The sequence below is a fragment of the Anas acuta genome, chromosome 7, assembly GCF_963932015.1.
Source record: "Anas acuta chromosome 7, bAnaAcu1.1, whole genome shotgun sequence".
In the NCBI taxonomy this organism is placed as follows: domain Eukaryota; kingdom Metazoa; phylum Chordata; class Aves; order Anseriformes; family Anatidae; genus Anas; species Anas acuta.
The window spans coordinates 17,372,083-17,399,560 of NC_088985.1; the positions used below are offsets into that span (position 1 = coordinate 17,372,083).

The 27,478-nt window shown below is 34.7% G+C and overlaps 1 protein-coding gene across 9 annotated transcripts in view; it reads left to right on the top strand.

Moving 5' to 3' along the window:
• The window catches only part of PPP3CB (protein phosphatase 3 catalytic subunit beta), a 51,707-nt gene that overhangs the window by 8,338 nt on the left and 15,891 nt on the right, over positions 1–27,478 (top strand). For 4 of the 9 annotated variants that reach the window (XR_011098683.1, XR_011098682.1, XM_068689590.1 and 1 more), the window contains exons 2-13: positions 4,103–4,303; positions 6,457–6,581; positions 9,801–9,912; positions 10,503–10,648; positions 17,780–17,919; positions 18,018–18,095; positions 18,191–18,285; positions 19,853–19,978; positions 22,073–22,150; positions 23,760–23,786; positions 26,342–26,426; positions 27,357–27,454. Coding sequence is in view for 7 of the 9 variants with exons in the window: in XM_068689590.1 (XP_068545691.1) it covers positions 4,103–4,303; positions 6,457–6,581; positions 9,801–9,912; positions 10,503–10,648; positions 17,780–17,919; positions 18,018–18,095; positions 18,191–18,285; positions 19,853–19,978; positions 22,073–22,150; positions 23,760–23,786; positions 26,342–26,426; positions 27,357–27,454 (1,311 nt within the window). In the remaining 2 variants the exon portion in view is untranslated. Of the gene's footprint in view, positions 1–4,102; positions 4,304–5,873; positions 6,005–6,456; positions 6,582–9,800; positions 9,913–10,502; positions 10,649–17,779; positions 17,920–18,017; positions 18,096–18,190; positions 18,286–19,852; positions 19,979–22,072; positions 22,151–23,759; positions 23,787–26,341; positions 26,427–27,356; positions 27,455–27,478 lie in introns of those variants that run through there. The other 5 variants (XM_068689593.1, XM_068689596.1, XM_068689592.1 and 2 more) reach the window with 3 other exon arrangements.

Here is a 27,478-nt window from a genome sequence, read left to right on the forward strand (position 1 = left end):
ACCATGACATCACTGTTTTGACAAAGATCTCTACTTTTACTAATAGGACATAGTCTGTTATTTTGTACCACAGTGTGTACTGCTTTAGGGTTTCATCTCGAAATGCGTATCCATTGCTTAGCTTTGCAGGGAGTGGTAGAAGGGAATCCTTTAATGACCAGCACCATGTTATTTCCTTCGGGTAATTCCTCTTAATTACCATTCCGTTACAGTCCCAAGAGCACAGGTTATGAACAAAGACTTTGTAACATGGATTATATTTCTGTCTTGGAATACATCATGCTGCAATTCTTTTACCTTAGGCTATAACATTCTATTACTACTTCATCAAAGGTTTAATTAAACCCATTAGTTTGCAGAAATTGTCTAAATGCTTCAAAATTATCATACTTAACCTATTAAAATGTTATTTGTAATATTTTTTCAAAGGTGTGAGCTCTAATATATTAGCTATGTTAACTATTATTGAGACAAAAATTAAGTATGGATCTGAAAGAAATGTTTTTTATAGTAAGTCTTGCTGTTTTATTCCAGTTGGGTGGTGCAGATTAAACCTTTATTCTAAAAAATATCCTTCTTGAGCAATAGGAAATATATTTATATATATGTATATTGCAGAAAAGGATTCTTTTAAATTCGGAGGAACTGATTTTAAGACCGTTTTTTTCATGAGGCAAATAGAGCTTTATAGATGCCTAACTACTTCCGACAGTAACACGATTTGGGGGCATTAAGGATTACCGCTGGATATGCAGTTTTCATTTGAAATATAATTTCTGTAAATATATTAATTGAAATAATTTGATACAGTTTTTCCCAGACACTAGACAGAAACTTCTGCTTTCAGTGTCACAGAAAATGCAGCTTGCTAGTTGAACTCAACTACCAGTAGTTGTTAAAACAGAATTGTTTTTTGTGAGGATCTGATCTGAAAAATATTACGTGGACAGTAGAACTTTGTTAAGAGAAGAAAATTTCTCCTGCCTTGTGCTTAGAGCCCTTGCAGTATTTCACACCTGTCACAGGGATGACATTTCAGCACCATCTTCCTGAGTGCTGTGGCCGCTGGTAGGCCACAAATCCGAGCATTTTGCACAGGGGCAGAGAAGATCAGCTGGCCACAGGTGGTTCTCCCCCACACCCTGCTTCTACCAGAAGAGTCACCCAAAAGCGAGAAGGGTTGTCTTTCACTGAAGTAGGTCGTTATCCAGGAATGATGCTGGGACTAATGAAGCACAATTTCTGCAAAACTGAGTCTTTGTGTTGATCGGCTTTGGTCCTGGGAAGATACAATCTCTAATGCTTTTGTGACATTTAGGGCAGGAGAAGCCTACCTCATGAGTTGTCAGATATCTCATAAAAGGGTGAGCTCAACTTTGCGTTGCTGAAGGCACTCGTGGTCCCATCTCCTCAAAGGACCCGCCTGCTTTTATAAGCTTCCATGAACTTGACACCTGCCAACAGACGCCACGGCCCTGTTTTAGTAACTGGCTTTCTCACCTAGCGGCTCGTGTTGTGCGTGCTCGTTGGCACACATTCACAGCGCGTACGGTCGGGTACTCGCACCAGCTACGTTCAGGATGGACCTAGATTGAGAAGCACAAGTTCTCCGTCAGTCTTACGTGACTGGTTACCGGTGCCTCGTGTGACCTTTGTCGAGCTCAGCTCTCCAGGCTCTGCTCCTCCCTTTCTCCATCTGAACTTCAGAAAGCGTCGCTTCCTAGTTCTGGACAGTACTGTACAGTAATGGGCTCGTGCCAGTACCCCAGCGCTGGTGCCGGAATCCAGTCATGGAAACCATATCTGGCAAAACAAGAAAAGAAACAGACCTACTTCATTAGATAATACTTGATCTGCAGTTTACGTGGAGCAGATTTTGTGGCACAAATAGCATGTTATAGCACATGATTGTGGTACAAATAGCATGTTTAGAAAAAGGGGGGGAGTGTCTAAAAATAAATTGTGTTCAGATTAATATAAATTTCCAAACAGTAAAAAATAACATTAAGAGAATATAAAGATTGCAAAGTCAAGCTCAAAAAACAGTGGATGCTAGCATAGAGGTTGTATGGTCATAATTAAATGATGCTTCTAAAAGTGAATTACATTCCTGTCCTGCTGGAATGAGGGATTTCTCTTTTCAGAGACGGATTTCTGTTTGTAAATACTTGTTGTACATGGAACAGAAGTGGTTGTCTTCTGATTTCTTAAATACATTAAGCTTGTTAGCATTTGGGCTACATGGAATTTTAACACTTCCAAATGAAACCTGACTGATTACTAGAGAAGGCTGGAAGGAAAGGCATGCCGTTTACTTTTCTTAGTAAAATGTTTTATGTCCAAAAACAAAGTGCCAAACTTGTTCTACACTGTGTAATGTCAAGGCAAGTTTTTCAGCTTCTTCGGCTTATGAACCTCTTTATAAGAGGAAAAATAGACAATTATGCAGTTTATTTTCTAATATAATTTAGTTTCAGTGAGTATATGTATGTGATATATGCATCAGTTGTTTTATTGATGGATTTTTATTACAACAGAAAGGTAGCAATATGTTGCTAGTGATCTAGAAGTCAATTTAAATGAAGTCAGTGAATGCCTTAGTATTTAAGAATTGAATCTGGGGTGTAAAGTTTTACTTAAAAACTTAACTTTTACTAAAGTTTTACCCCCCAATTGTCTCCGACATTGTGTCTAGTATATGGACAGCCTCAACTCAGTTTAAATTCTTAGAGACAGTGCAACAGGAAAATAAAGAAAACAAGCTCAAAGAAGGATTTTCTATCCATAATGGTTATGCTGTAGGCACCCCAAATTACAGATTTTTCTGGTAGTATGAACTTGTTCTGTTGCTTAATCAGTGGTTTGACAGACCTTCAGGCTGTCAGAGTCCATCCTGCAGCCTTTTTGCCATTTGGGGGCTGAGGGAGTTGTTTTGCCTTCACCTTCTCCATTAATGCTGTCATACACCTCTGTTAGAGCCCCCCCCCCCCCCCTTAGTTTTCATGATTTTAGGCTGAAGAATTGTAGCTTACCTTATTCCTATAGCAGAAACCATTCTAACTTCTTGTTTTTCTTTGTTCTTTGAATATCTTTTAAATTATTCTTTCCCTTTTATAAGATGGGTGAGCCAGAAATACCTACTGGGCTTATCAGTGGCATAGTTGTATCTTTTGTTTTTGATTCCTTTGCTAATAACTGTTTGTTCTGTTGTTTGTTTGTTTGTTTTTTGACTTGTCAGTATAGAGTATTTTCATAGAACAATAGGAAGGACCTTGCTTTTGAATAGTAAGCTTATAATCTGTGATTTTTATGTGTAAGGGTATATTTGACTTCTTTCATTAATTCTCAATCATTCATATGTAATGTTTTTTTTCTTCGAGCCATTCAGTAGCATGATTTCTTCTGTAGGTCATCCTAACCTGCCCTATGCTTCATTGTCCAGACTATTTGTTGCCATCTGAAACCTGCAATCCTCCTCGAGTTACCTTTTTTTTTTTTTTTTTTCTCAGTGTAATTTACAAATATGTTAAATAGCACAAATCCTAGTGGGGCTAGGTAGTGAGCTTCCTTTCCATGTGCTGGCTATTACCTCCCTTTGATTACAGTCCTTTAAACAGCATTGTGTCCTTTTGTTGCTAGCTTTGCAGTTTTTCTTGTTTGTTAATTTGATTATTGAAGAGTCTTTGATGATGGACATATTTTAAAATGACTTTTGCAAGTCTGAGTGGATATTAAATGGATCTTATCCCCAATACTTGTTGAGACCTTCAGAGAAGGCCAGTGTATTTGGGAGAGATCATGTCTCTTTGAAAGGCAGTTTTGACTCTTCCAAATGTTATATATACTACTGTGCCGTCCAGCACAGTATATTTTATAGCTTCTATGAACTTGCATGTTATAGAGGTTAATTCTGTTAATACATACACAGATAATGCTATTCCGTCCAGCTTTTAATGATGTCATTGAGTTGATTGATTGAAAGACAAATTTGCTACTTTGCATAGCAGCTGTTCCATGATAGATCCAGTTCTGTTCCCTCTAGTTGGAGTATATATTTAGAATTGCATTGATATGACTAGTGTTTCTTCTTCTTAAATTTTAGCTGTCCCTTTTCCACCAACGCATCGCCTGACATCTGAAGAAGTTTTTGACACAGATGGAAAACCCAGGGTTGACATTTTGAAGAACCACTTGATAAAGGAAGGTCGAGTTGATGAAGAAATTGCACTTAGAATCATCAATGAGGGTGCTGCAATATTACGGAGGGAAAAAACTATGATAGAAGTTGAAGCTCCAATCACAGGTAATATTTCTAGATGATTTCGCTCATAATTAAATTAAAAAAACGGTCAGATTTTTTCACCAGTAAAATTTCTCTTAAAAATTGTTAGAATAAAAATTCTTTATAATCTTTTTGAATAATCTTCCACGATTTCATTTGCTTAGCAGTACTCATATGGTCTGAAAAAATATACTGCACATTATTGTGCAAAATGAAGGCATTAAACCTGTTAGGAAAAAATAGTGTAATCAGTATTATAATGACAAAAGAGAAAGTAGTTACATGCTGGTAAATTATGGATTTCTAATTCCTGTAATAGTGTAAATGGGAATAAGGACATCTCTGTGGAATAGAAAAGTGAGATCAGAATTATTATGAAATCTAAATACTTGAAGAGAAGCTAATTGCTGTTGTTTGAAGCAAATACTGTGACCTGGATTTCTGACTAAAAAACACACCTTGTAGTTGCCCTCTAGGTGAGAGTGACAACTGTTTGTAAAAGAGTTCTTCTGAGGGTAGTAGTTCTGGAAAGTATTGTAAGATTGTTTTGGCATCTTTAACACAACAGGACTAGACCCATTGTGATACAAAACTGCCTTTTGAGGTTTTGGGGGCTATTTTCCTAGTTGGACTAGTTCTGTTTCTGTTTGACCTGGATAATTACAGAATCACAGAAAGATGGTATTACTACTTTTATTTATAAATAATCCATACTTGTAGAAAATATTTTATATGACATAAATGTCAATTAAAATAATGCATGTAGATTTGATTTTTGTGTTCAAGTTGGCCAGTCTTTAGTTTGAATGTTATATCTTTGAAATGGACCTTTGTAAAATAAGTGTATCAAAAGCTTATTTTAGGGTATCAGCTTGTGTTAATTTGTTAGCATCAGGTAAATGAAAACATTTAAATAATAAGTCACTATTACTGACATTTTAAAGAAAATTAAACTGTTGAAATGGTAGAAATAACTAAATGAATGAACTGAGTCTCTTGATGCTCCAGATCATGCTCAAAAGTACAGTATTTTCCGTATGTTTAGAATTCTTATATTTCAGTTCATTCAGGTAGTTATCCTGAGTTACTGATGTATTGGAAGCTGAAAAAGGGGGAAAGTTCTTGCAGTGTTAGAGTAGAAATCTTAAGAAAAGTCACACACAAGAGGATATATTGTATTTGGTCTACTGTTTTATAGGTCACTGTGACAATTGGTTTGCTCCAAGGGAATAACAACCTTTCAAGTGTGCCATATCTGATATTTCTTTTCAAAATTAGAAGTATTTTTTCCCCCCAAATTTACTAATAAACACTGAGAAGTCAAAAGAGGCTGTTGGTAAGCTGATCAGTGACATTTTGCATCAACAGAAGGCATAGGCTCTTGAATGTCTGTTAATTGTTATCAGCAATACCTTCATGCAGAAACAAGAAAGTAGCTCCTGACTTCCATTGCACTGGAAATTCCTGTGGGAATGAGGAGTTAGGAGCACTTCTCTTCTATGTGATTATTTTCCTGATTGTGAGATGACCTGGCTTTGCTGCATGCTCTTCAAAGTCTTCCCATCTGCTATCTTTGGCACTTCTGCCTTAGGTTGCTGACCACTGATCTTGTCCTGTCTCATATTCTAAAAACACAAGAAAAGTCCACTGTTGAAATAGTGAACATGGTTATTTGAAGGAGAAAAGTAACTGAGCAAAGAGAAGATATGATGATATTAAAAGGTATGTTAGTCTGACTCAGAAACAAAGGCATATTCTCCCTGCTTTTTTCAGTCCCACGTGGACACAGCAAATTGTTGCAAAGCAGAGTCATAATACCTTTTTCAAATTCATACCAAGGCACATTCCTGAAGATAGATAAGGGGTTGGGGAGGACAGTAAAGAGCTGTTGACTGACAGCTTTCAAGACTTTGATGCTCAGTGCATTAACTGCTTTTGAGGAATATTCTGCAGTCAGCCAGATGCAAATCTGGTTATTATCTGTGTGGTCATAGGTAGTGAGAACAGTGTCTGAATGAAAAGCAGACGGTGAAGCTTCAAATCTTTGGTTATTCCTGTTTTATATATCTTTTTTCTCTTTATTAGAAGTACTTTGTAGCTGTTAACTATAACTTAGTAGCTTTTCTGTTAGATTTTTTTTTTTTAATTAATTTGAACAAAATTTTTGCTTGCAGTGTGTGGTGATATTCATGGCCAGTTCTTTGATCTAATGAAGCTGTTTGAAGTGGGAGGATCACCTGCTAACACAAGATACCTCTTCCTCGGTGACTATGTAGACAGAGGTTATTTTAGTATAGAGGTAACTGAATATATTAATCTGTTTTGTCCTAAATTTTTCTATAAGCACACCTTCATGGAGATTTTCAAATGAAATTTTAGGTCTGCTTTAACATGCGAATGTGTTCTTCTTTGCTGTGCTTTGTCCTAATACCAAGGCCTGCTTACAGGAGGATATTGACCAGCAGTTTGGACTGTCATCAGACTTACTCATTTTTCGTCCTATTTCTTTAGCTAGTTTTTTTTGTTTGTTTGTTTTGTGTTTTATTGTTGTTGCTGTGTTGTTGTTTTTTTTTTTTAAAGTTGAATTCTATAGCATTATTATACATAATTTTGTTTCTTTAGTAATATGCAGTAAGGTACATTTGTAAGTTTGGAGAAAGGTGAGTTATGACTGGGAGGTCTTTCTCTTTTATTAAAAATGTTTATCTGTACAAAGAAGACTCCTTTCACTTACATAATCAAATGTTATTTAATAATTATTAATATTTTTCTTTACTAAAATTCTGAGGGCCATTACAGATACTCCCGAAGGATGACATGTATCTGCCATTAAGATATGTTATATTATGGAGATATTCATGTATTCATACCAATTAGTTTCATAGCTATGATTTTTAGACTTTTCTGGAGCTAGCATGGAAATTTCCTTAGCTTGGGATCTTGTCAAAGATACCAGATCTATTAGAGTGGCTTAGCATTTGAAATAGTATTTTGCAAAGCATGGTGTATGAGACTTTATATTAAAATGGTACTGTTCTAATAATGCGTGTGTGTGTGTATACTATGAAGGACATGCACAGTATGTTTTGGGATTCTTAGGGATAGTAGACAGAAGATAGAGCAAGAATGATAGCCTCAGAATGTCATTTGTAAGGAAAAATTACAGCAGACATTCCCTATTTCATTTGATCCTCATGGCTTGTTCTTGATGATGACAAATAATGTAATTGTCCTTGAAAAGACATTTGCATAGCAGCAATGAACTATTGCAACAATGCAACAACTTTTCAGTCATTATAGTTAGGAAAAACTTTTGAGCGATGAACGTGCTTGAATATTTCAATAAGAACAGTCTCACTTTTTTTTTTCCTTCATGTGTTCATAATTTAATTTTTAATATAATATTTGGGATGCTAAATACACTTACAGAATACATAAAGATATGCTAAATATACTCTTGAAAACCCCTCCAAGGTTCTTAAAATGCTTGTCTCTCTTCGTTGGGATAATCTGTGTCTCTTTCCCAAAGTGACTATTGGAACATCAGTAAAGTACATGGCAGATTATCTGCATGAAGTTGAAATGCTGTAAGTACATGGAGGTTTGCATGTGCTTTGCGAACCTGTTGAGAAATTAAAAAATAGTATTCTAAAATCTTAAGGTCAGACTTTTGCCTCCAACTTTTTGCTTAAATAAAATAAGAAAAAACAAATCGTAGGTAACTTTTTGCTTGTTCATCTTTAACATTTATGAAATGTGAGTTAACCTCCAGGTTAAGTCTGAGACTGTTCACATATGGTCACTTCAGATTCTCTTTTAGTCCTTGGAAATGTAATACACTTTTGGTAAAATATTTTATTTTTCACAGAACAGAGAGGGTGAAACCTTCTTAAAATGTACAAAAACTGAAATTTGATTTTTTCACTAATAAATTCTTTAATCAGTCTGTTCTGAAACGACTTTAATTGCATTGATATTTTAGTAGTAAATAATTCCCAGTTAAACAAATGCCTTAACTCCTAATGGGAAGGATCACTTCGTGTTTCCATGGTTCTATAAGACGAATTGCTGGGACCACTATGAAGGTCTTCACATAAGTGTATGCAAGTTCTTTTTTTTTTTTCTGCACTGAAAGTAATGGATGATAAAGAACTCTGACATTAGTCTGTATGTAATAATAAAAGAGAAATACGTTGGTACAGGAACAGTTCAAAAATGGTCTTTGTTTACTTAGTAGGTATCATGCTTGAGAATATGGTAAATTTCAGCAATTTAATTAAATGTAGTATTTGTTTATTGAAAGGAAGGAACTGCTTTTCCACTCTTGTGTTACAAGTCTTTAAGGTTGCCAATATTTATAGTTTTTTCATACAGACTGACTCAAAACAGTTCACAATTGTGAAATTTGCCAAATTAGTTCACATATTCATCTGATGATAAGCAGTCATTTTATCACAAACCGATTATGCTTGCTGCTGGGAAATGGTTTTAAAGAGTCTGGGAATTTGCAAGACATCAAGATTTTGCAGTTACAAACACATTGGGGGAAAAATGGGTATGATTAGCAAAATAATTAATTTGCATATTTTTACTAAGATAAAAAATCAGTAATAGTTAATCTAAACTTCTCAATAGAAGTCATTGGTGTATTTGTATATATGTATGTATTGTTTTTAAAGTGTTCCTTTGTTTTCTTTCTTCCTTCATGTACTCATTGTACTACGCAAAAAAAGTTTGAAGAATGATACCTTCAGGGTTCTTGTATTGGTTGACAATATGGTAGTAATAACTTGTAGGTGACTTCAACGTGGTCCAGAACTACTGGGATTTTAATTTTTCTGTGCTCAGTTAAAAATACAAGTATCAAATTTGAAGATAAGAAATACATTTTGGGTGTTTAGGAATGACAGCGAAAACAAGCTCTAAACTTCAAAAATTGTGCGTGTTTCACAACACTGTTTGCTACTAATGTTGCAATGATAACAATACATGGAAACTTACATACTCCTTTGAATTTGGTGCTTGATCAGTGAATGAACAAGCAGCTTTCCAAGTTCTGGGAGGGTGGGGAGATCAACTCTGTCCATTCCTAGTTAAAAACACCCTAGCATGATGTTTTTTGTTCGTTTGTTTTCCTGTCTTTAGTAATAACTGTTTGCACTCCTTCTTACGCCAGTCTTTAGAATTATATTTTTGAAATCAGATTTTATGCACAAACACATACATTATCTAGATGAAGGAGTGTTTGGTAGTATAATTCTGTTGAATTTGACTTATTATTGATTGTCCAGTAAATACAAATATTTCTTCAGCATTCTGTGCATTGGTTCTTAGGAAAAGTAATAATTTTTGCAACTTGGGTCCAAAACCAGTGTGTTGATTCAGGGATGTAATGTTGTATTTCAGAATGGCACATTAAGGTGTACTTACATTTGAAGCTGTTAACATTCTTACTCAAAGTTCTGAGTAATAATAATTTTTAAAGTGTAATTTACTGTGTATCTTTGTTTTTCAACAGTGTGTGCTGTACTTATGGGTCCTGAAAATTCTCTATCCAAGCACATTATTTCTTTTGAGAGGCAACCATGAGTGCAGACACCTTACGGAGTATTTTACCTTTAAACAGGAATGTAAGTACTGTCTAAGAATGTACAATTAGCTTACTTCAAAGCTACTGATCTCTGGTCTCTCATTTTGCTTGAGAGGTGTTTGTTAGTTTAATCAAATTTTTGCAAACAAGTGGAATTACGTGAACTTTTACAAACCACTGACTTATGTAGAATTGCTTGATGGTAAGTAAGGCATTGGAGTGCAAGCATGAGAAGACTTGTATTTGTAATGATACATTATTGAGTACATTTTGATGCAACTTGTTTTTAAAATCCTTGAGAGAAGTAGGTTATTTTTTTTATCTTGGCTATAACCAGGAGCACAAAGTAAGTTGCTGTCCAGTATTGTGGAGCCAGCAAGAAAAATAACCCTGCTGCTGAATATTTTTTTCCATTTGGGAATTGACTTTAACTGTTCTTCTAAAATAACTCTTTTGGTGATGCAAGTTGCATCTTAAAATGCAACTTTAAAATATTTGTTTGTTTTAATATGTTTTAAGTGTTCATTTTGTGAGGTTGGCTCTTATATTTATCATCTACTAGATTACTTTTTCCATGGAACATGGAGATGAACATGGAATTCTTAACATTTTACATTTTCTTTCCTGCAGGTAAAATAAAGTACTCAGAAAGAGTCTATGATGCTTGTATGGAAGCTTTTGATTGTCTTCCCCTTGCTGCTCTTCTAAATCAACAGTTTCTTTGTGTTCATGGTGGACTCTCACCAGAAATTAATACACTAGATGACATTAGGAGAGTGAGTATTTTGTGCACTTGAAAATAAGTGGAAATACAGATATTTATGATGATATACAATTCATGTATGTGAAGTTGTCAATGTATTGGTTTCTGTTCTTGTCTGTTTTGACAGTGTAAATCGGGATCTGAAATTGAGACCAAAAGTTTTTAAGTATGATCCTGCTAAGCCTATCTAGCACATATTTCATTACTTGATCTCAGTTGGGACAGCTTAAACTGTTACAAAACACACACAAAAACCCTCAAAAATTCCACAGTCTCTTGAGATTTGTAGTGCATGTAAAGAGCTTCATATCCAATCTAAATAGTGTTTTTATTTCTTTCTAGATGAAAACTAGAGTTCTCATGGCTTTTAGAACTAAACTTGTAGAAGTTGTAGTCTTGAAATTGTTTGGTATATCAAACATCATATTTCATTTATGTTTCTTTGAAAAGTTTTTTTTTGCTTTTACTCTTTTGAACAAAAGGATTTTTCTCTTTTTTTGAAAGAGTATGAAATTGCAATATTTAGTAGAAAGTCAGATTGCTATTTAAAATGGTAAATTTGGCAGGCAATTAATTAACAGTTGTCGAATATTTTACATTGTAGTAAATGTGCTGAGTATATCACATAAATAATAATAATATATCACAAATAATAAGAATGAGAACAAGTTTTTAAAAATGAACAATGAAAACACTGAATAGTTTAATAGTAATTTAAAGGGAAGAAAGTTAGTGATGAAATAAGGTACCCATTTCTAATAAATTGGTTTCAGCTTGCATGGAGTGCTAAAGTCAAATGAAGATTGTATTGGATGCAAATTTTCAAGTTCAATTGCTTTTGTTTTTGTATAATCCTTTTCAACTTACTTTAGTTAACACAGCTGGCATCTTGAATAAAGGACACAGATCTTCTTCCAGGAAAGAGTATAGATATTTTTAAATTTTTGGAAAGCCGGCATCCAGCCTGACAGGAGTAATGTTTTGTTATATTGGATCTTATTTTCAAAATTTGGATTATTCAACGGGGGATAAAAAAAGATAACCAGGTGTTTGAGGACTGGAAATAAAACTGCTTGAGCAGAATCCCTGCCTTCCCTAGGTCATTCCTGCTAATGTCTTTGGAGGTCAGGTACTAGAGATGAGGGATGGGAGAAAAGAGTGCTTCATCTTATGTTGGATGAGTGCATGAGTGAGTTTTGTTTTCTTCCACGGTTCCTGGTGTGGAAAATATGTCGTGACGTATTTTCTAGTTTCCTAAATTCTAGGAGGAACTGTTGGATACCGGATAAGTTCTATTGAAAAACAGAACTTCTGAGGAGACCAAGAAAACAACAACAAAACTCTTTTGTCAGGCTTTTTGGACAGTCAGGTCTTACAAAACTTAAGATGTACACCTCTTCTGTAAAGATCCAGCTGCTCTAAAATCTTTATCGGTTGTACTGAGAACCTTTCCCCAAATATGCCATTGCTACTTGGTCAGAAAATGTGATAATATCTGTAATGGCTCTGTAGTCATTCAAGTACTGTTTCACTAAACAAAGAGAAATAAGAAAATTATACCTTCTTCATTAAAGATTCAAAAGGAAGAAGACAATAGTTTGTTTTATGTGTAATAGTAAAGATTGCTTTAGAACATTTGTGGGTATTCTGGTTTTAGATATATAGAGCAAGACCTCTAGTTAAGGAGTCTTGGTATAACTAATGATTTCCCATAAGATGACTTTTTCCCTACATATTGGAATATCTTCTATAATTTAATGAAGGAAATTGTGGTTTTAGTATATATGCAATATCTGAAAAATACAGAGAAAAAAGGGGCTATTGTGTTGCATTGTGTTCACAGAAGTTGGTTTTAGCAGCATGCAAAAGCAGAACCTTTTGAAGTGTGTGTCCAGTCTACAGTACATGACATTCTATCACCTTCAGTGGTTTGTTCTGTTGTAGATGTGAATTCACAGTTCTTTTACTTCATGAAATGAATTTTGGTACAAGAAACGGAGGCTATAAATAAAATAAAGGGTTGAAATTCTGAAAGTATTCCATAATGGGAAGTCTAATAGCTGCATTTGGCATAGATCTGATTAAGTTTTATGGCTTCCGTAAGATTATTAGTTTTATGTTTATGATGAACTTAAATGAAACTACTATTAAAAATAATCATAAGCCTTTTCATGCGCCGCTTATAGAAGATTTTACGTACAAAATGAGTTACAAAGTTCCTTTTGGCGAGTTGTGGAAGTTAAAATAGCTGCATCGTTTTCAGAAAAGGGGGAAGTATTTACAGAGTTCTAAAGGGAAGTACATAAGTTTGGAATCAAGTTTCAGTTTGCTGAATGAGTGTAACAAGCAAACTGTCCAGCAGCTGATAAACTTTTTTTGTAGACTTGAATAGGACATGAAATATGATTTTTGAAACTTAAACAGCAAGCATAACTTTATGCTTAATTTATTTTCTTTGGAATTATTTATCTGTGTCTGATCTTAATTGTTTTGGCAAGGTAGCTGGGAGTCTTGCCTGCTGTTACTCCTCTTCTACATAAGAGTGTACAAATAACAACGCTGCTATAGCAGTAGAGGGGTTTCTTACCAAGTCAGAATTTTCAAAAGCTGAAAGACAAAACAGAGTCTGAGTGTTAGAGAAACTTGTAATTTTGTATAAGCATTTTTCTGTTTTTCCTATTTTTTGTTCCTTTTGTGAGAGGTGTGAATGTATCCTTTGTATTTTGCTCCATGCATATCCAGATCAAGACCATTCCTGTTAGGATTAGTGACAGCTAAAGTGTAGTTGATAGCAGTTTAAAATATGAACAGTTGGTTCTAAGAAAATTTTGGAATTATAGGTGAGGATGGAAGAAAAAGTTTTATATGCATATGGAACAAGGTATGTGGAGGCCTATTTCAAAACGATGCAAATGTCAGAGAAAAGGGAAAAGTACATACCTAGTTTAGTTTCGTAGTATATAAATATTGATGGCTCCTTTTATTTTTTTCTGTCTTCATTTACTGTATTTTGTGTTTTCTTAGAAGTTTCTCTACTACTTGTGCTCCATTTTCTTTTTTTACTTCTCCCTTTCCTTGGAATTACAGGCTGTCCGGTTGTATCTTATTTTTAAATTCACCAGGTTTTTGTACTGACTTGGACCATTTCAGAGGCTGGAATGTCAACGGATTTCACTTAGAAATCTTACACAGCCAAGCAGAATGATGTGAGAAGAAAATGGTAGAAAAAGAGAGGAAGAATATTTACAAGCTCAGTGGTGTAAACGGCAAGATGTACTGAAGCAATTTGCATTTTCGAGGCAATATTAACATGTACAGAAATCTGTATGCATTGTGCAGAGAGAAGTGAGAAGGCAAAGCGAGTACATTGTGCCATTCTGAGGAGGTCTTAGCTCTTCTCACATTACAGATGAAAAGAAACATGGTCAGAGCTTTCTGGAAAGTAGCACAAATGAAACAAAGTCTGGAAAAACACTTTATAGAGCCACGTCCAATAGGATTGTGATTCATTTTTGTTTTAGTCTCAAGTCTTGCAACTAATCAAGTTTCAAAGTGTCAAGTAAACTTAAAAGGCAATTCTGTAGGGTTGGCCTGTACTTTTACAGGCTCTAGGTTACATTAGGATGAGTTATAAGCTTGTGTGTTTATGTGTGTGTGTGTATACATATATATGAAAATCTGCGTTGTATATTGCTTCTGATGAAAACCACGTTTATAAATGTAAGACAATGTTATTAGAACTGTTCCTAGGGCCATTTTTTGTTGTTTTTTAAAGAATCATCTGGTAACTCTTGGAAAAAGCAGTAGTCATCGGTTGGCAGCAGTTTCAGGAGCTGCATTAGAACTTGGCATACAATGATATTGTAAATTTATTTAAATTAAATAGGTGATGCGAAATGCTCGTTTTATATCTAGGAAAATACCATACACTTGTGATACAAGTGTGATGTGTGAAATGACTTCTGTAAACAACCAAGACAATTGTATACTATTGTAAGCCTTCTGGTTTATTAGCAGAAGTTCTTAATAAGGACAGATCTCCTCTGCAAACACGTATAGACTTCGGCTTCATCATCTGGCATAAGAACAGAAATCAGCATTAAGCAGCATAGGAGTCAACTCAAAAAAAAAAAAAAATCTGTATAGATGATTTTTTTTTTCTGAATGAAGTCTTATGTCAGTATTGACATTCAATAAGGTGATAAAACTACATGAATGAAATTATTGTTTTTGCTGGCGTACTCTTATTTACAGTAGAGGACAGCTGTCATAGTAGATATGACAGTAAAGCCTAACCAGCAAGATTGCTGCAAGTGCTTCTTATTTCCAAGAAACTGCAGGTTTATGAAACTTGAAGTAATCTGATTTTTATTCTCTGAAGTTCATTTACACAAATGTTATGTTTGTGTTGGTAGTGTGGTCACACATCTCTTTCAGATGTGTGACCGTCAATGTAGAGATTCTGTTTAGTTGATTTCATTTACACTGCCAAGACTACTGCTGAAACAGAATTCCATGGATCGTGACTCTAAGACTAATGATTGATACGAAAATGTCTAGATAAGGTTATCGGGTCTCTTAAAGAAGAGAGGCAAAGAGATTTTATTTTATTTTTTCCCTTTGAGTGACAAGATGATGGTAATTCTTTTGTTTAGTTCTTGTTGTGGCAGTAAGGCTTGATCAGTAAAGTGCCTTGAAATTTATGAGTGCACTCCTAGGCATCTCTTTATAATCCCTTACTTCTTTTCTGTGGTATTCTGAAATTTTCTTTTCTTTATTAATGTCTGTCTGCCACTCTTTACTGGCCTTCACATGATTTTTAGGGCTTTTAATATGTGATAGTTATCAGGAAAATTAGGTTAATTAAAACCTGTCTGTATCTTCAAGTATATGAAACTTCTCTGAAGGTCTTCTGCTTCAAAATTAAAGTATTTTTAATTTTCTGTTCCTTAATATATCTCCAAGGTTTTGCTATTCCTTAATTTGAGCATTCGTGTGGAGGTATGGTGCACTTCAGTATAGTAGCCTTGACTTCATAGTCCTAGTAAATTAATTTAGACTTAATTATTTTAGTGTGCATTAAAAAATGCTACCCATTTCTGTTTTAACACCAGATACAGCGATTGTTATTCTTGAATAAAATTGTGTCATTCTCAGTTACCTTAATCTTGCTTAGAAATATGTTAAGCTAATTTATATTGAGATTCTGCTTTGCTGTAGTCACAACATACTCAGAAATAGGTAATCATTAACAAGTGTTTTGAATTGACTTGTTCTTCATTAACTTTACTGCTGTCCACACTTAGAGAAACCTTAACCTGATTATTCTGATTTGATGTATGCAATCTGGGTTGAATAGAAGTGACATTTCCTTAAATTTTGAAATGTCTTGGGAAATATGCCGGTTTTTAGATGGTCTAGTGAGAGAGATGCTGATTTGATATGTATGTGAGTATATTTATTTTTTACAAGCTGACCTCCTTACTTCAAGAAATGTCTACATTATTGTTTCAAATGCTAAGAAAAAGTAGCTTGGGAGAGGTGTGTTGCTTGCAGCAGTGAAAACATTTTATTTATAATGTCTTCCTCTATCCATTTGGCTAAAGTCATAAGGAAAATCCTTGAAGAAAAACTCGAGAAAATTTGTTAGAAATGTTTTCTAGACTTTCAGCCTTCTACATTGCAGGAAACATCACTAAGCACAGAATTGAATCTTCCTTATTTAAATGCTTCTATTAGCTTCTAGACACAAATTTATTGCTGGAGGTTTAGAAACTTGATGGTTTAATCTACAGAAATTCAGGTACTTGCAGAAGTTGATGGACTGATTTCTTCAATCTGGAAGGAGTATTCCATGCCGGGTTTATCATCCAGTGTGCAAAATGTTAAACCACTGGACTTTTAATATTGAATAAATTCCAACAACAACTTCAGTTAATACCTGCCTTGCCATTATCTGGCAGGAATTTGTAAAGATCTGGACCTTTCCACTTATGTTACAGGTGGCAGCCTCGGGAGCTCTGATTTTCCAGGGCATGAGAGAGCTTGGCACTACTGCTGGTTCCATATTTGAATGGATTCCTATGGACCGTTAGACTCAAATTCACCAGGTGCTCACCAAACCTCCCTTCGAACCTGTCATGAAGAGTTAAGTGTTCTCTAGTACCATCAAAGTCATCTTCTTTGGTATGGGAGGTAAAGTGAGATAAATGCACTGTCCATCAAAGAACCGTTCCTACATTTCTTGGATAAAATCATCTTGTGAACAAACTCCAGCTACATAAAGATCAAATAAGCTTTACATTGAAACTGGGAAATCTCATTTCTGGGATGTCAAAGTTTGATTGAATGGTACTTAAACAGGGTATTTTCCTTTTACGTTAACAAATGTGCTGTCCTCCTTACCTCTGGCTCTTTTCACTGTGGTTACTAGTGATGTTACAGGCTGCTAGAGCAAGCATTTCCAAGTGGAAATCTGTTAAAAAAAAAAAAAAAAAAAAAAGGCAGCTAAAGGAAAGAAAAGCAAACAAACAAAGTCTCTCCCAAAATGCTTATGGCCCATTACAGCAGGGCTATATTTGAGAAATAAAGCCTGTATGAAAGAAGTCTAAGATGGCTATGTTAGTCATCTCTTCATTACATTTCTGAACAATCCCTTATGGAGATGGCTGTTTCAGGGGTTTGGTTTGGGTTTGAGTTTTTTGTATATATTTACTTTATTCTAGTCAGTGCTAATTATTCATGCTTTTCTTTTGCCATTCTTGTTTTCTGTACTGTTTCTCTTTGCTAATTCCTGGTAGTGTCTCCAGATTGGTAGATACGGCATGTGCATGAAAAAGGACCATCTAGTTCCTTGTCTGTAACTTGACTTTATATTACACATATCCATCAGTCTGGAATTTCTCTCTTTTCTCCTTACAACTAATAAATCCTATTGCTCTTAACAGGTTTGGTTCTTTTGGCATGCCTCTGCCTTATTTCATGACGAGGAGAGGAAAAAATATACAGAACCTATTTCTCTTTGATATGGTTGGGTTTTATTCTGTAAATGCTTGGTATTGATGGATATGTAGTCTAACAAATGTGTAAAACTTACAGATTTAATATTTAAAGAATCTTTATGCTCTTGCTTTTTCTCAAACAGTTAGATAGATTCAAAGAGCCTCCAGCATTTGGACCAATGTGTGACTTACTGTGGTCAGATCCTTCAGAAGATTTTGGAAATGAAAGTTCACCAGAGCACTTCAGTCACAATACGGTCAGAGGATGCTCATACTTTTATAGGTGAGAGTATACAAGGATCTATTTAATATGTTCATGCTAAGTCTTCCTGTGTATTTGATAGAGGGTTTCTTTTACTCACGATTGTTTTCATTTCACAGCTATCCAGCAGTTTGTGAATTTTTGCAAAATAATAATTTGTTGTCAATCATTAGAGCACACGAAGCACAAGATGCAGGGTAAGTACATTCCTTCAAGAAATTATTCACAGTGCAAAATATAAAAATAATTGCTTATTGCTGTAAGGTGTAAAATAATCTGTTTGGTTTTACAGTTATAGAATGTACAGGAAAAGTCAAACTACAGGGTTCCCATCATTAATAACAATTTTTTCAGCACCTAATTACCTTGATGTCTACAATAATAAAGGTAAGAACTTGTAATTAATATCTGTATGCAATGCTGAAATAAAAACGTGTTGTTAAAATAAATGTCTTACTACATAAGTCATCTAATGTCAACATTTTTCTGCCAGTTAAGAAATTAAAGGACCAAGAAATCCTGAATGAAAATTGTGTTGTGAAGTAACACACATGACATAAATTACAGTCTCATGTAAGAGTACCTTGGAGCTGACATGTGGGCAGAAGTTTCTGTTGTAAAAATTGTTGCTATTTAATACTTAAAAACGCATCACCTGGTGTTTTCCAGTCAGGCAAGGCTTTGCAGTGCTGTGAGTTTTCACTCCTCTGGTTGTCTTTAGTTTGTGAACTAAAGTAAGGAAGGGAGAAGGCACTGGTAAGTAGCATGTGCATGAGGTAGTTCATGTTGTGTATCATGGCATTTGAGAGTCTTTAATTATGGACAGAAGAAATTACATGTGGATGAAATCCAGGACAGTCAATTGTGGTAGGTACCTTGGTGAGGAAAGAGAAATGGACAAAACCCCCTGTGCTTATAAATAATAGGTAGTCACAGGGAAGAAAATAAGACATGGAAGATACATGTTCTGTGATCTTACAGGACAACAGTGGCTGTGTCTGGGAGATCAGGGAACAGCAAATATTGATCTAAATACTGATCACCTTTGGAAATGTTATTAGGGAGGTGTCAAACAATTTTTGTCCATACTCTGTTAGAGATGCAGTATAAAGTTGCACAGGAGACATGCTTAATAGTGCAGAGAAAGACATAAAAGTCAGAATTACAGAGAACTTAACTGTGAATGAATATTACTGAATATGATTTACTATACAATACATTGAATTTTCTCCCGCTCACCTCCGAAGAACTCTCACTCACCCAACCCATACCATTTATGTAGGGTGATTAACTGCATAGAGGGAAAGATGAGCTGTTGTTACTTGCATTTTAAAGTAAAGGAGCTTCAACTGTTTTTTTTTTTTTTTTTTTTATGTTTTTCCACCATCTTCGTGGATATCACTTTTTAAGAATCTTTTCCCCCTCAGCTATTCCCAGTGTAGTGCAAGCTTAAGTATGGAAAAGTGCAGTCAAGGCTTATTTAGCCTTGGAATGCTTTTTTTTTTTTTCCTGTTTTGTTTCTCTGCACTTTCTCCCTGATTTTTTTTTAGATTTCCCTGGCTTTATTCCACTCTGTAAGCCTGCATTCTGAGACTTCATGTTCCAGTGCGGGAAGACACATGCCAAGAGTAAAACCTGAGACTGGGCATGCTGCTGTTCTGAGTTAGGATTTTGTTTAAAATCCTTTTCAGGACTTCTTGAAATCATTGTTCATTGTAGACTTTTAATGGGATAGTACAGGACTAAACTGATAAGTAACAGTACTTTAAACTGCAGTAATCACAGTAAAATACAATCCAAAATTCTCCACTAGAAATCTATCATTTAAATACTGTGAAAGAAAGAGAATGGAGTATCTCTGCTTTTATTTTGTCTGTAGTATAAAAGTGTTTTTACATTTGTGATACTTGCAAGTTTTAAACAGTCTTTCCAAAATGTCTGAATTTTATTTTAGCTGCTGTATTAAAATATGAAAACAATGTGATGAATATTCGTCAGTTCAATTGTTCTCCTCATCCTTACTGGCTACCAAATTTTATGGATGTTTTTACATGGTCCTTGCCATTTGTTGGAGAAAAAGGTATGCAAGAGTTACACACCAAATTAATTTCTTTTCTGTATCTCCCAGTTTGTTGTTGTGAAGGGTTTATTTGTTTCCTTTTGTTTTTGTTTGGCTTGGGTTTTTTGTTTGTTTTAATATTTACCAAGTAAAGATTAATTTCATTATTTTTGTGAAGATGGTTATCTGCATTTGTCTTTATTGGGTAGACTTCCTGGATGCTTGATTAGGAAGAAAATTTGGTTGCTAAGCTGACCCTGATGAGGGTTTTTTTGGGACATAAAGATAATATGTGTGGGAAAAGGTAGACTGAAGTAAAACATGTCCTTCAGTTTTGGCTGTTTTCTTCAGCTGTTTCGGTCAAGATAACCTGGATCTAATAAAGGAAAAGTGTTAATACAAATTATAATTTCCATTGAGTGTATATATACCTGCATTGTTAGGATATACCTTTGAACTTCATTTGAAGTCAATATGAAAGGTGTTCATATTCTACAAAAGGCTAGGTTATATATAATAATTAATCTTGTATAGTTATAGGTGTAAACTATGTTGAGATGTTCCTGTAAAATTTTAATTTTATTAGGTAGCTATAACAGATTGACCTTCATTAAAATAACTCTTTTCAGTTATAATCTTTTCTTATAAAAGGTAATTTAGCACAGGTCCACTTTTTTCCCCTCTAGAGTTAATAACTCTAAATCTAGGACACTAGAACTCCAAGTAGTCCTCAGTTAAAAAGCAATGAGGTTAGAGGTTATTTGGGTCTATTTAAAATGTCTCCATGACAGGAACTACTCTTTTCATAAAGAAGATCTGGAAAGCTCTCTGTATTTCTTTGCAAAATACTCTAGAGATAATTCATTTAAGAGTCATACAGACCCAGGATTCTAGATTTGTTCATGTTGTCTTCATGTTGTCCTTAGTGAGCAGATACAAGCAAATAGCTTAGACATTTTTTATAATGGTTAGTCCTTTCAACATTTTTTTTGGTGATTTTTAAACTAAGGGACCTGATGTTTGAAAGGAGATTGTTTGTTTCTCTTGCCTGATGATGCAGTAAATAACCCTTTGCCATTGAAAATGTTAATGTTGTTTATTTTACTTTTGTATAATACTGGTAATGAGACACCAAGAACTATTAAGTAAGTTCCTCATTGCCCCACTGTATGCCTAAGACTGCTGGAATAATGGATCTTGTAATTTGTCATGATCTTTGGACACGTGCATACTTCAACTTTCAATGAAAGATATGGTGCCAATATTGTTTGGTCTACATTGAACAGATCAAAATAAGAATTATTTTTTGTACTTCTTCAGTAAAGTAGAGAGTAGCTTGCAAGAATGGTAACGAATAGCATAGCAGATAATGCCTGGACTGTATAAATTAGTCATGAATAAATGCAGACAAGAAATTACAAGGTTTTTAAACACCTGATTGAACTTCTGGAGTAAGTTACTAAGCCCTCTAGGAGGAAGGGGAAACTTAACTGTTTTAAGGAAAAGGCTGATGCATGTGTGAAAGATTGAGTGGTAGAATAAGGAGATTCCTGGAGGTAGAAAATGTAAGATTTTTGAAACAAGTTTGTGTATCCTCTATGTCAATGTTCAAGGAGAGTTTGAAAAGACACAGAGTTTGCACCATATTTATGCCATAATATTTTTCTGCTTCACTGCTTCTGCTAAATGCCTGCAGGTGCCAGAGATTAAATAGTTTTCACCTTTTATACCTAATTTTGAGCTGTCCAAATATTTTCCTATTTAAGTAAATTTTGCATAAAATTTACTTCAAATAAAGACTTACCCTGATGTAAAAATACTAATGCACAAGAAGAGAATTCTTATCTAAATGAACTCCTTGTAAGATAGGAGAGAAAGCTGTGCAGTGTTCTTTGGTAGGTGGTGTAATTTCTGGCTTTTTTTTTTTTTGTGAATTTTTAAAATTCTGTGACAGCGCACATCAAGAAAACCACATATTTTAGAGACTAAATTAGTGAGCAGAGTTTAGGAGGTGGGAAGTTCATTCACTACAGTTGCTGGTGACGAGTTACATCTTATATGCTTGGAAATATCTAAAATTCTTCAAGCAGTTAATTATTTTTTTTTCATATACAGTTACAGAAATGTTGGTGAATGTTTTGAGCATTTGTTCTGATGATGAACTGATGACAGAGGGAGAAGATCAATTTGACGGTAGGGATTAACTTTAGTGTTTTTTGGTTTTTGTTTTTTTAATGGAAAACACATGTGAAACAGTAATTGGCATAGTGGTACAATTTATTACCTGAAATTTGAAGAAAATTGCTGTCAAATTTTTCCTTAGGTGTTGAGAATTCTGGGGGAGGGAAGGGAAGGGAATTGTTTTTTCATGTTTGTCATCAAGAAGCAGTAATTGTATCCTTTGCAAAAAATCATACGTACTCTGTACTGAAAGCTGAAGCTTTGTGAAGAATTCCCAGAATTTGTTGGCACTTTATTTGAAAACATAACTAAACGTTAGTATTTAAAATGTACTAAACTTACTTTGCAGAACTACATCGTCTGATGTATACAATTAATAAACATCTAAATTGGACATTAATTATCTAGAATAAATTTATTATAAGCTCTTAATTTTCTTAATGATTGCTCTTCAGTGAAGAGTTGATAGAGGCAAAAACCAGATACAGTATTTCTTGTGGCAAAGTATATATAGACTATAGACTTGAAGTATGAAATGCGTTTAAATCTTGGTGTTTGAGCTTCAAGCATGATAGTTAGATCTGTGTGCATTGTATAACAAATATTCATGTAATAAATGGTAACATCTTGTAAACTATGATACAGTGGATTGTTAAGGAGATGTTTGCAATGAGATTAAGATGGTGATCAAGAGGTACATAGCATTGAGACAGTGCATCATACTTTTTTTTTTCCTACGGTAGTGCTTAACATCACACCTGAAAGTTTTTCAGACTTGCTTCATTCTGTCCAATAAGAGAATTAATTTGTTGGATGGTTTGATGACAGTGTAGGAAGAAGAAAAGTTTCAGCAGCCTTTGAGAAACACTAAAGATCATTTGTAAAGATATTAGAGATGTGGTCCAATTCTTAATGTTTAGCAGTTACTATGTTAAAATCTAGTAGCAGAATTGTGGTGTTCTAAAGTAGCTGTGTGTTTTATATAGGAATGCATTGGTTATGAGCCACTTGAACTTTGCTGTCATTTACATAAAAAATTAGAAATTGTTTCAAATGTGATTCTGCAAACAGTGAATTTGTTTTTGATGAAAGTAATCGTACTGAATTGAACATAAAACAATTATACCAAACATTTGCAGTATATAGTGTGTGGTGGTTTTCTGGGATGCTAGGATTTAGGTTGTCCAGTATAAAAGTACGCTCATCAGTTGATTGCATATGCCGTGTCTTACAGGCAATGCGGTACAATACAGTACAGCAGATGCAGTTTCCTAATTTGAATTATTTTTCTGTCTCTAACAATTTCTTTGCTTGGTGCGTATGTCTTAATGCCACCTAGGTACTGTCTATGCTTTATCTTTCTATGTGAATTATTTTTTTTAACTGTTGACTTTTCAAGCTTTCACTTGTTTATCATCAAATTTTAAAACACACTCTACAATTCCACTTCTTGTTCAAAGAAAACATTTTTAAGCGTTGCAATTTTCCATTTTCTTTTTTTTTTTTTTCACATTTCTTCTCCATTCCTTCCACTGCCAAGTTAAATATCTTTATTTTATTTGTCTCACTCACCTTTTTCTCCATCGTTCACTTCCTTTTTTTCTGGACTCTCCATCTGAAGAGCGACTCATATATGGCAATAAAAAAGGTACAGACCAGACAGAGTAGGAATGTTTTGAAATATGACTTCATAGAACCTGCTAGTACAAGTATTAATGCAGAAAATATCTTTGTGTTGAAAGACGTACAGCACTTTATTTTATTACCCGTTTTAATGGGATGTTTGTAAAGGTTTGTGAATTTTGTTATCAGAAGTCATATTCCAAGACATCTGTCTTTCTGTGCATGAATTTTTTCCTCCTTTCTTCCATTCCTTCTTTTTTTTTTTCTTTGTAGAATTTCATTCTCTTACCTATTTCTAAATCTTTATCTTTGGCCCTGCATGTGTAGGGAGCATTCAGTTGTCTGTCTTGATTTTTAATAATTTAGTTGTAAGCATTTTTTAAGATTGTGCATGGAATGTGTTTACAGTGTTCCAAAACCTGGCTTGTCTAGAACTTTAGTTTCCTTCAACTGAGATGTTAAAAAGATACTTTGTATGTGCAATTTTGAAAATGGTTTGATGCAAAATTTCAGAAGTTGTCTACTAATTTAAATTCATAGCATATCACCTGCTTTTCTGAAATCCCAGGGTAGATATTTAGAATTTTTCTGTGCAGGAAAATTCTTCTGACCATTACTTACCTAATAGTCAGTTTGCTCTCTGCATATATTTGCCACTTCAAGAGAGTACTTCTAGTATTTGGGAGTACATTTGGTTATAGGGATACTTGGAAAGTTTATATTAATTCTTTGGAGCATAATAGTATGAGCATTTCAGAACTTGTTTCTTGTGCAAGCATTAGGAATGGGCAATGGGAGAGTTCTTTGTCGGATCCCCTCTAATTTAGGGTGAGATCAAGACTTTCTTCTCCAGGCAGATGCTACTTGACTGTTCTCTGAACTAACCAGGATTCAGTGGCTAGATGTTGTGCAATGCTGCCTCCTGGAGTAATGCATTCTCCGTAATACCATAGACCAGCATTTCTCTTTTTATGGCATAGTGACCTGCCAGAGTAGAAATACGGGCCCTAGCACTGCCTGTAATCTTCTCACCCTGGATGTTACGGCTCTGCAGCAGTGTAGCCTTCAAGAAGTAGTTGTAGGTGGGAAGAAAACTGAGTGACTTGCATGGAAGGTGTATGGTCCCTTATCTGCCACTAACTTTGACAAAAACTCTGAAAAAGCTTTCTCATTCCAGATCATCAAGCTGTTATTTAATAGTGTTCAGAGAGAGAAAGTGAAAACATATAGAATATTAAAAAGTAACTTTTAAGCTGAGTTATTTTCAGTAAACATTGATTTTTTTTTTTATTCAGTCTATCCTCATTTTTTTCATTGGCTTCCTTTTTTTTCTTTTTTTTTTTTTGTTTGATGTCTGCAGTTCGTTAAAGTTGTTCTTTGTCTAAAAAAAAAAAATGTAACTCAGCAGCTTCTGGTTATATTTCATTTAAATGGATTAAGAGATTTGTTCTACCCCAGAATTCTTTCATCATGTTCATACAAAGGTCGTCTCTTCCTGTCTTCCTGCCTTTTTTTTCTTTGTCTCTACTACACGTTTTCCTTTTCGTGTGGATTTTTGTAGCTGTTGTTGTTTACCCCAATGTGCTCTTATCTTCTGTATTTCATTTGGTTTGGTGTTCAGGATTTGAAGTCCACTCACTCTTCTTCAACAGAAGGCCTTTTGCGTTCTTGAAGTGGTGGTCTGACAAGGTTGACTGTTGTGCTGTTTTGATATCTCCTCATCTGCCTATACTTTTTTAGGGGACCTGGGCTGTCCGCAAAAGGAAAGGAGGATGACTTTGACTATTATACATTGAACAAAACAAAAACCAGTGTTGAAGAAAGGCACTTCTGTTTTTATAATATCAGTGCAGGCAAAGGTAGCTTTCGTTCCAAACCCAAAGCCTCCTTTCAGAATTTTGTCTTCACTTTTATCTATCACAAATGGTATTTCTCTGCTCTGTGGAATATGCAGTATTTACTCCATATCTTTGGTATTTGTAATTTCTGCAAGTGATGCAAACCTAAGATGATATATAGAACATAGAATTAGTTGGTAAGGGAGGTAACACTGCAATTCTTTGGCATTTTATTTTGATTTTTAGTTCGTGCAGGTGTATGTTTTGGGAAGTTGACTTAAAAACCAGCAAATCAAAAACTGTTTTCTCATGGACAGCTGTGTAAGAATTAGCAACTATTTTTTTTTTTTGTGGCTTTAATATCTGGCTTCTGTATTGAGCTACATAGCTACGTCTTAATAAACACAGATGTCAGTGAATAATTTCATGCATAAAATTAGGCAGATGAATTATGATAGTTACTCTGTTGTAATGACAGTAATTTAGATGCTTGCTAGCTTTAGCAAATCATTGTGAACATCCTAAACTTTTTTTGTGTGTGTTTTGTGGACACAGAGGGTGATGATGGTTTTGGTGGTATTCTGAAGCCAGAATTTTATAATGTGGTGTTTTGTAAGTGTTTGGGTACTGGCCTCCTGTGAATAATACTGAATTTAAACAGTTGTATTGAATTTGATATGCTGTAAAATGGTGGCTTTGTAAATATCGATGAGCTTGAGACTCTCTCTTATTCCATTGAAAGTAGGTACAGCTGCAGCACGGAAAGAAATAATCAGAAACAAAATTCGTGCAATTGGCAAGATGGCAAGAGTCTTCTCTGTTCTCAGGTACTTGGGTGGTTTCTGCTTTCCTAAAACCCCTCTTAATCTGTATATTAGGAAAACAAATCTCTGTTCCACAGTAATAGATACCAAATGTTTTTCAAAGAGGTCACTGTGTATCAGAATCTTACTTTACATATCGATGCACCCCATCGATGTTGGTGTTTTTGTTAAAAAAATATTTTTAAGTTATTTTTGAGACATGCCCAGGCATTAACTGTAAGTGTTGGAAAGGCAACATACTGAAATCAAAAGTGTGAAGGAGAAGATCTGGGCTGGCTGGGAAAATTTCTGTCATAACTGAAAGTTCAGGACTTAGTTTGTTTGTGTTGTTTGTTGTTGTTGTTGTTTGGGGTGGGGGAAGGAGGAGGTTAGTTGCTGGTTTGGGACTCTCTTGTTTGTTTGCTTCCAGCTTTTAAAAATAACGTTTTCTCCTACTGATCTAGATTTAGAGATTTCATGATCACATTTACACAAAATAGAAGTAGTATGTTACAGTACGTGTATTGTGTGTGTGTGTGTGTAGCTTTCCACAGACTATAATTGTTCAAATAGGGATTATTTTTTTTGAAGTTGGTATCTCCTGAAGCACAGACACGTTCAGTGAAATTGTGGGTTGTTTTATGGCACTGAGTTATGCACAGTACCTCATGAGGCATTCAAAATTAATGGACCTGCATGCGAATAATTGCTTCTAAGTTATTTCAGAAGTAATCAGTGTTTATAACTCCTAGACAGGAAAGAATAGTATGGCATAGAAATATTTGTTGATGATTAAATTGAATTTGTTGTTGATTAAATTTGAATTCTTGTAAACCTTGACATGGATAAAGGACAGCAAAAACAGGCTGTCCCTTTCCCAGTTCCTTATTTTGCTTTAATACAGGTTTCATGAGCAGGTACTTAAGTTTTTTGTACTGTTTTTTCTTACACCAGGGAGGAGAGTGAAAGTGTGCTGACACTCAAGGGTTTGACTCCCACTGGAATGTTACCTAGTGGAGTGTTGGCCGGAGGACGACAGACCCTGCAAAGTGGTAATGATGTTATGCAACTTGCTG